The following is a 9528-nucleotide window of genomic DNA, read 5'->3' as shown; positions in this document are numbered from 1 at the left end:
ACTGAATAAAAACCTCCATCGCTGCGTCGACAGAACCGTAATGTCCGTTTGTCCCGGAGCTGCTGCCTCTGTCCATGGTGCTACTTTCTGTTCCACCCGTGAAGACCCGGCTCTGTATTCTCCCCTAGAACATCGGAGAGCTCACATGTTATCATTCTTTTATGGTCGAATTGGGGGATTTGTGCTTAAAACTGTGCGGAAGTTGTTCGCTGTCGAGTTCACGGTCATTTCAAACAAACACCATCTCTGTTCTCCATCGACTCTCCGATCACATACCCCTGCGTGCGGCCCCGCCCCCCGAAGCCTCTCTAAAGCTCATTGGTTCGCCCATCTGTCGCTCCGCATTCGCAACTCCTGATTGGCTCGTCCTTCCCGCCCCTCTGGCATCTCGCACGCTGAAGCAGCAATTATGACCAATAGCGGCTCGGCTTGTGTCCAAAGGGCGGGAGGAGGAGCAGCAGGAGGCGGGAAGAGGAGCAGCAGGAGGAGGAGGCGGCGGGGTCAGGCGGACCGACATGGAGACAGAGGCCGGATTTCTGAGAACAAACTGCCACATTTGGCCTCTTTGTGTTTTCAGAGGTAAGAAACCTCAGACTGGGCTGCGTCCTTCCATCTCCCCCGACGTGTCTGATGTTTCTAATCCTCCACTTCCCCCTGTTTCGCTTGTGTCAGTGAGTTTGGTTGTAGCAGCTGCTGCCATTTTTCACGTTAATGCTGGAATCCACAGCAGATGATTCATGAAATATCTAAACACTATAGTTTATTTAGAGCAACACTACTTCTGAATCTAGCTCAAGCACAATCTAAACTTACTTTTAAGTTTTTAAACATGGTGAAAATGAACAGTTGTGTGTCATTTTTACCGTCATAATGCATTTAAAATGTGTGTAACAGCAGATAAACATTACTCAGATCCATAGATATGTATTTTTGATTATAATGGAGATCCAAAAGTTCCCAAAGATATCAAATAAGTCTGAGTTTTGGGTAAATGTTTGGAGGCTTCCGGTTGGAATATTTCAGGCTAGATCACAGTGAACTGATAAAAGCACAGGAAATAATATCAGTGACTAAATACGTCCACAACATTTAAAAATAGTGATTACATTTTAAAACAGTGTTAATGTCTGTTTACATGTTAAAATGAAGAAATATGAGTCATGAGTCACTAACTGTGATGTATAGTTTATGAATTTTCTTACTAATGATGTAAGAAACACTGTGTTTAAGTTGTTTTAAACCTTAGCTGGATTTCTAAGTATTTGCAATAAAATCTTAAGATAATGGGCTTACATTATACTGCACCTATTGAAGAAACGTGATTGTACAGTGTCAGATTCATAAGGCCGTGGTGAGTTCTTATGGACCCCATCAAGGTGAAGGTATCAGAGCAAAGGTACAATGCATAACTGCAGTATTTGCACTAAATGTACTGATCTGTACGTCACCACTATATTAGTAATCTGTCTTCGAAACAAATTCAGATGTTACAGCAGACACGAAACAGTCAACAAGAATAACTATTTAAAAGAATAAAATCCTTCAAAAGCTCTGTATGTTACATACATTACAGTACTTAGGCCGTATACACTCATTTGCTATTTTATTAGGTACGCCTGTAAAATATAATAAAACAGCTCAGATTTAAATCGAGCCTTTACAAAGTCAATAATGTTCATGTTTGATTGATCCTGTCAGTATTTCAGCTGGGTATTGTGTTTATTGTCATGGTGTGCGACAGTGGTCATTGCCTGTTTGTTGTTAGTATTTTTTGTTGTGACCATGACCAAGTCTCTCTTAAAAAAAAGAGACCTATACCAGGTTAAATAGATGAAAATGAAAAGTATACACAAGATAATCTAAGTATAGTTACAGTTATTTGTGTAGGACTGAAGGCAGCACATAATAAAAAGATGAACATCCAGTCGTGATTAATACTTTCTGATGTAATCTGCAGTTCTGTTATTCGTAGTGTTTGTGTAGTTTTACCAAAGTTTTTATTACAAATACTCTGCACTGTGGTTTCTTTCGGCTCACTGCGCATGTCCGGTTTTAGGGGGTTGGGGAGGGGGGCGGGGGTCCTCTCTGCTCCATCCGGGAACTTCAGAATTACCATTGACAGCCGCAGCGCAACTTTTCCCCAGGCAAAGTGAAATCAAGCCGCGGACTCGGACAAAATATAGTTCCAGTCTTTCAACTTAAAATTATCGACAGAAAAGCTATCCCGCCCCCCCGTTGGACCCCTCGACGCTCGGCCGTAATCTGGAGAGGCCCCGTCCGGGTCCTTAGCTCTTTTCGCCGGGTTTGGAGCACTTTTGAAGACGGGCGGAAAGTGGGTGATGAGTCCTAGCCTGCAAAAGAAGCGAGAACTTGCTTTGCAGCCTGAGTAGTTCTTCTTTCAATTGTTATTGTCGCTTTAAAATCTTTAATTCACTTAAACTTCGTCTCGGCCGCGTCGAAAGTGGGAGAAAAGTGCTTTTCGGGTCGGAACATGGAACTACAAGGCCTGCAAGAGGCGCTGAAAGTGGAAATCCAGTGTCATCAGGTAAACGAAACATCGTGTTATTCCAGCTTGTTGGTGAGAAGCAAGTGAGAGCGGGGGTGAAAATCTGAGGCGGGGAGAGGGGGCGCTCCGGGAGGGGGCACGTCGCTTTGTCGTATCTGCCGGCGACACAACGTCCAGCTCCAGGTCTGATTAAGTGCACTTTTCGCAGTACTTTGGCTGATTGTCGGCGGTGTTTTCTCCGAAGAACCCGGAGCGGTAATGCGGCGGTGGCGGTGCCGAGCGGCGAGCAGGACGCGACCTGAATATTTATGAGGAGCCGGAGTCGCTGAGGCGATCTCCCCGCTTTGTTCCTGCCTCCACACACTAACTTCAGACACTTTTCTAATCCCCGTTCCGCTCCTCCATCGTCCACAAACTAGTTGCACAGATGAAGCAGGACCCGCAGGTAACCGCGCTGTGTGGCCGGGGCCCGGGGCTCTCAGACCCGGGCAGGATCCGTGGAGTGTGTGCGACAAACTTTATCGGCATGAATCTGCCGCTCGGCTAGCTCTGGCTCCGTGTGCTTTTGGCAGCTTCACCGTGACTTTGCTGAAAATATGTTTCATTGTTGTGTCCATGGAAGGGAAGGTGTTCACTGACAACATGTTCTGTTCAATTGTAGGACGGAGAGCTTAAGAGACCGCTGCACGACAGGCACCCCAGAGTAACAGCCCTGAGCGATAAACAAGTAAGCTCCGACCCGTCCCCATTGTCTCTGCGACCCTCTGCGGGCTTCTCTCTGCCCACCGGCCTGGATGTGTGTTTAAACCCCTCTTTTGTGTGTCCTGGCGGGGTGTGCGGCCGGGCTTCACCCCGGCTCTAGTCTCGACACTCAAAGTTGTGTAATGTTGAAAAATGTTAGCGTCCATTTTGAGTAGGTCGACATGTTTCTGGAGAGTAACGTCGGAGGCTAACGAAGCGGCGGCCGGGCGAACTATCCGAGCCAGACTTTTCTCAGACTACACGGCTGAAGTTTGCACGTTAAACCGAGCTCCGCCGCGGAGCTGCCGCCGCTTTCACCGTGTTTCCCTCGGTTAAACAGGCCGGTTTCGGTACTTTATACTTAGTCTGCTGGTATTATTTCTTCTCGGTCACATGATCGCAGCGGTGCATTTGATTCGCCCACGACTACGCTTTCACTTTTTTTACTATCTCCACGGCCTGTAAACGGTGTCTTTGTACCAACTTTTGCAGCAAGTGCCTTCTGAGATGGAGGCTGGATGAGGCTGCAGCAGCGTTCAGCACCGCGGCCAGCTCCTCCAGCTCCGCCGGGCCGCCGCCGCTGCTGCACCGCCCCGCCGGTCCGTCCCTGCCCCGACAGCAGCGCACACAACTTCCCCACATTAGCAGCAGGGAGATGAGGAATTCAGGGAAAATAGGTCGATATTTATTTAACCACTCGTTGTCGTGTGTTTTAGTTTAGTAGTTAGAGGCCTCGTTTCCCTCTGCTCGACTTTAATCGATGCCATTTCTGGGGGAATTGCAGTTTATAAGCACTTGATTTGTTGCAGTTACAGTTAAACCCATTAAACTTGCTTTATGTAAAAAGCCTCACAGCAGCACAACAGTGAGGCCCAGCAGCAGCTCTCTGAATTATCCAGGTGGTTGTCTCGATGCCGGCCTGAATCCTGAACCTGGATGTTTGTGTTGTAGTATTTTTCTCCATTCTTCTTCTTCTTCTTGTTTCAGTTTGGTAGTGGAAGCTTCCATTTTGAGAGAGAAAAGGGGGGTGGCCCCCCCCCCAACATGGAGAGGAAAAAAGTCTGCAGAGTTTCGTGCAGGAGGAGGAGGAGGGGGGATGGGCCCCATTCATGCCTAACATTACCATTTTGATTGCTTTGATGCTGTTTTTGGTTTGGAGGGGGGAGGGGTGGCAGGGAAGAGAGAGAGAGAGGCAGAAAGCCCAGTCAGCACTGCACAGTGATGTTTTTAATCACTGGTTTTCTTCTTCTTCTGTTTTAGCAGCAGTATGTGACCTTTACGTTTCGTCTGCACATACGTGAGCCGCTGCTTTAGTCCTGAATTTACTCCCACATCCACTGATTTAATGATGATCGTGGCTGAAACTAAGCACACGTTGAGGTTGTGTCAACATTTGCTGTGCTCCAAAATAAACTTGCCTTGAACTTTAAGCTAAGAGCGAGCATTTATCAGTCGGCAGCAGAAATAATTAGATAACTGCATAAATGTTTATTAGCACGGCAGAGCGAATGATGCCTCCTGACTGGGGTAAAGCCTGGAGGTCGTTTCATGGTCACAGTCTGAGGCCTGTGGATGGAAGTTTGATTTATTTCAGCAGAAGGATTCAGACTCAGTTTGGAGATGAGCTGTGAATACGGAGTGTGGTCTGTCGTCAGCGTCCATGTTGGGAATGAGAACACGTTTTAATAAGACCCTGTTTTGCTCCAGTGTTTATGAGAGGAGGGAGAACAGGCTGCGCTATGGAGTTGACGGATGTAAATGCAAATGAAGGATGATTAGAGAATCAAAATAACTTCAGTGGAGAAGTGCAAAACAGATGGAGTGGACTGTGTTTTCATTCTCCTCCTCATATGTTCAGAATCAGCATCAAGGTCTGTGTGCAGTAAAATCTAAATTGACTACCTGTATCCTTGATAGCTGTGTTCGTGGCCCTTGAAGAAGAATGGATTCATTGATTCTTTTTCATTCTGCTCCACTTGCTCTGTGTTGCGTCATGACACCAGTTTCTACTTGTCAGGTGGAGAGAAGTTGTTTTTGTTCCCGTTCAGACACTTCTGCTCCACTTACTGTTTTTATTTATTCCTCAAAGCACATCATCGTCTGTCAGGATGTTTGTAGCTTCTGGAGAAAAGTCTCTTGAAATGTGCATTTAATACTTATTTTATTCCATTTCTAGAGTTTGTTTCTGATCTCAGGAAGTCTCACATCTACACTGAACAAAATATAAACGCAACTCTTTTGTTTTCACTCCCGTTTCTCATGAGTGGGAATTAAAGATCTAAGATTTTTGTTAAACACACTGAAGGCGTCTTTCTCTCAAAATCTCTTCACAAATGTGTTTACATCTGTGTTAGTGATCGTCATCCACCTGACAGGTGTGACATAAGCCTCAGGCTGGTCACAATGAAAGGTCACTTTAAAATGTGAAGTTTTATTTTGAAGAAAGTCATTTATTAGACTGAACTGTGGGACAGACGTGATTGTTTTTGGGGTCAGGATCAGAAAGCGAGTCCTGACACAGAGTTGGTCAGGTTGTTGATTGTCGGTCTGCTCCTCTTCAGTGTGAAGTGTGTTGCACACACAGATCCAGAGCATCTCACATGACCAGTGGGTCACATGACTGGTGACGACGCAGGTCATGAAAAAACTGGGCTGTTTTCAGCTTCCAGGAATTGATGCTGCAACATGAGGATGGAGGCAGATGATTGGCACGACAATGGGCCTCAGGATCTGTGTGTGTGTGTGTGTGTGTGTGTGTGTGTGTGTGTGTGTGTGTGTGTGTGTGTGTGTGTGTGTGTGATCTTTTATTTCTACTCTTGAGAAATGGGAGTAGAGACAGAAGTGTTGCATTGATATTTTTGTTCAGTAGAAGTTGAAACAAAGCGCACAGCGACTGGACTTGAAAGGTTTCCAATGGTAGTAGTAAAGTCCTCTCTGAGGCAGCATCTGTAACCATGGATACTCCTGCTTCTTAACACGTCCACACTGTGTACACCTCATTAAGGCTTTTTTTAAAAGTTTCACATCTATGCAGGGAGTGTGTGTGTGTGTGTGTGTGTGTGTGTGTGTGTGTGTTGATGTGAGCTGCACTGAAATGAGATTCTCTGCAGAGGAAGTGATTGTTGTAGTAAAACAGACAAAAGCTTGTTGTGTTTGGATTTGTTTCGAGGAGTGCAGCCGTCTGATTGGTGCAGGTTAGGTCTGTGAGCTCGTGTCATTGGACGAGGTGGAGGAGGAGGCGGGTGGAGTCACAAAGTGAAGGGTTTGGTGAGAACTGTTGTGTTTCTGGATGGTTGGATATCCAGGACTTTGTTTAAAGGTCATGACTAATGTTGTCCTGATTCCTCGCCGTTTACTGATGCTGTACACTGAACGTTATCTGCTCACGTTAGTGAACTAATGAATGAATATAAAGGTACAGTCACATTAGACCTGTGTTTGGTGAAAGAAGATGAAACACCAGTTGAGATGTTTAGTGGTTCATAATAAAATTTCAGGCGATGCTGCAGTTTGATGTTGTGCCAAATGAAAAGCTCAGTATTTACACTCTTTATTTGTGACTATTGTTGGCTCAAAATTCTTTATAGTTGCAGTATATGTTGTTGTATATAATATTTTAGTCTTTTTATTTTAGTTTTTTCATGCTTCCTGTGTTTACAGTAGATAGTAAACAGCACTGAGCTTTTTCAGTTATTTATTTCTGCACCTGTTTGTGACAGTTTCAGTTCAGTTTATCTCAACACAAACTGCAGCTCTGCAACAAAACTGATATGAAAACAGTGACAGTGTTTTTTGGGTGTTTAATAGTTTGTTTTCTGAGCACCAGTATTTGAAAGTGAATAATCCACATGTTTCCAGCTGTGAGCAGCTGTTTCCTTCACACTGTGGGTCAGCAGTCAGTGTGTTTAGTGCCATGAATGCACTGTAGTAACTAATGTTTATGTGCAGGTCAGTGATCTGATCTTCACTCATCTAAAACTTGGGTCTGAATTTTAAACAGTCGAACTGATTGATTCCTCTGATAGTTCCCTCGGTTTCTGTCGGCCCCTGATCTGACTGCAGAAACCAGGTTTAATTAATCTGTTTGCTGAAGTAAGTATTAAAAATGGATCAGCTGCAGTATCACTGCTGACGTTTCCCCCTCAGAAATATACTTTATTAATATTTTTAAATAACGTCCAACAGTACAGACGCAGATGTGAAGGAGAATAACTGAGGAAACACTGAGCCTCACTTAAAGGTCTCAAGTACAATTACATGATGTAAACAATGATAACTAATCAATAAACACATGAAAAGCTTGTTATCATATTTAATTATTTGTTAAACTGACATTAAACAGAAAAGTCAGACAATAAACAGAGTGGGACCTCCACCACGTTGATCACATGACTCTAATCTCTGTCTGGAACCTGAGTGTTTCCACAGAGCCAGGATTCACCTGTGATCATGTGACTGATGCTTCCCACAGGTGGAGTAACGGACGTTTCTTTAATCCAGTGAATGAACTTTGGTTTCACCGGTTTTCTTCCAACACAGCAAGATGAACTCGACAGTAAACAAAGACCTGAGGAGTCTGATGTTGATCAGAGTGAAAGACTCAGGGTCGGATGTGAAGCGTGTTCGAGTCGGTGACACTGGTTTAGCTCAAGCAGGCAGTTTGATTTATCCCTCAGTGTGTGATTATCCAGTGTGAGGACAGAACTGCACAGTGACATGACGTCTGCATGGAAACAAACCAGAGTAACAACAACACAAAACACCCTGAACAAGTTAAAGTGTCCAGGTGTGAAGGTGAGCTGCCGCAGGTGAAGGCAGTCACGTGACAGACGTGTAATAATGAACTCATGTTGATGGAGTCGCGCCATCGTCTGAGCTCCTCCACACTGAGGCTCAGAGTTGATGTGTCCACTCACAGAGGAGCCGTGTTTGCAGTCTGACCTTTGACCTGCAGCTTAGCAGTAACCTGAACCAGAGCTGCAAGTGACAGTTATTTTCATTATTGATTAATCTGCACATGATTTTTCTCATCATCAGTACCGTTACAGATGATTTTTCTGTGGATTGTGCATCTCACCTTCTGCACAGTTCTTCTATCATAGACGACTGTTAGTCCCCACATATGCTGCATCATAAAGAGATTACACACATTTCTTCAGGAATATTCAACATATAAACACACAACTGAAATAATAATCAGTTTGTCACTTTGTGTTTTTAGTGAAAACAAGCTCATTGCACAGTAATCCTGAAGCTTTCTGACGGAGTTTTGAGGAGCAGCTTCAGAGCTTGTGCTCTGACTTTATTGTCAAACCTCTGGAATAAACTTAGAGGCTCAGATTTGTAGTTTGTAGGTTGAAAGGTCCAGTAAACCGTGAGAATGTAGAGGTGAAAGACGGCTGGAGTTCAGTCGGAGCGTCTGTGTTTCTTCCCTCTCAGCCCTGCAGGTGACTGAACTCAAACTGTTTCCAGTCCAGTGAAAAGCCTTTTAAAAACAACACTGGCTCTTTTTTCCTGCACTGATTTCCTTTTTACTCATACATTAGTCAGTGAGGGTGAGTGTTCGGCCCGCGCTGCTAAAACTGTTCTGTGTCGTACATCAGCTCCGTAATTGGACATTTGAGAGGCTGGAGAAGCTGCTGGTCGTCTCTGGAGGGAGGCAGCGAGGCCGGCCGCTCCCTCCACCCCTGCACCTCTCCATCCACAGCCTCCTCCGGCTCGACTGGGGTAAAGGTTTCAGGGAGTGGCGGTCACATTTGGCCGCGTGTAGACAGAGGAAGGCCTCTGTTCTCTCACGGCGAACAGGTGAACTTTCCCAGAGACTGAAACCAAACTCGGACTAATCCCAGGACGGCTCATTACAGGCTCCTGCAGGGCTGATTAAACCAGGGGAGGGTTTGGGGATTTCAGCCGGACTAACTGGTGCTTTTACAGAGCGGCCTGGAGTAAAGGGCCGAGGCTCACACAGGTTTTCTTCTGGAGGCAGATCTATAGGTTTAAACAGCCTCCTCCCTCAGTTCATCCTGTTTCAGCTTCAACTGGATAATTAGCTGCGTGGAGTCGTTTCATTCAGTCTGCAGGACGTTCACACAAAATCAAACATTTACTTCAGTATCAGTAACAATAATGCACCATGACAATACCAACACAAATACAAGCCTGAACTCAAATGTACATTAAGAACAAAATGTACTCATCAAGTCTGATATTGTTAATTTGTTGGATCATTGTGATAGAACAGGTAATCAGTATGTTACTGTTGTCATCAGATGGTGTGGATC

The 9528-nt window shown here is 45.0% G+C and overlaps 1 protein-coding gene across 8 annotated transcripts in view; it reads left to right on the top strand.

Moving 5' to 3' along the window:
• phf21b (PHD finger protein 21B) overlaps window positions 1–9528 on the top strand; it is an 87237-nt gene continuing 77709 nt past the window's right edge. For 3 of the 8 annotated variants that reach the window (XR_011694106.1, XM_071501761.1, XM_071501760.1), the window contains exons 1-2: window positions 2240–2545; window positions 3168–3233. Coding sequence is in view for 5 of the 8 variants with exons in the window: in XM_071501761.1 (XP_071357862.1) it covers window positions 2492–2545; window positions 3168–3233 (120 nt within the window). In the remaining 3 variants the exon portion in view is untranslated. Of the gene's footprint in view, window positions 580–2239; window positions 2546–2637; window positions 2952–3167; window positions 3234–9528 lie in introns of those variants that run through there. The other 5 variants (XM_071501765.1, XM_071501763.1, XM_071501766.1 and 2 more) reach the window with 4 other exon arrangements.

This window comes from Trachinotus anak, unplaced genomic scaffold (genome assembly GCF_046630095.1).
Source record: "Trachinotus anak isolate AG129_WGS33_773 ecotype Australia unplaced genomic scaffold, CSIRO_AGI_Tana_v1 ptg000018l, whole genome shotgun sequence".
NCBI classification, from domain to species: Eukaryota; Metazoa; Chordata; class Actinopteri; order Carangiformes; family Carangidae; genus Trachinotus; species Trachinotus anak.
Note: the sequence above shows the minus strand (reverse complement) of the source record. Positions and strands in the feature narration are given on the sequence as shown.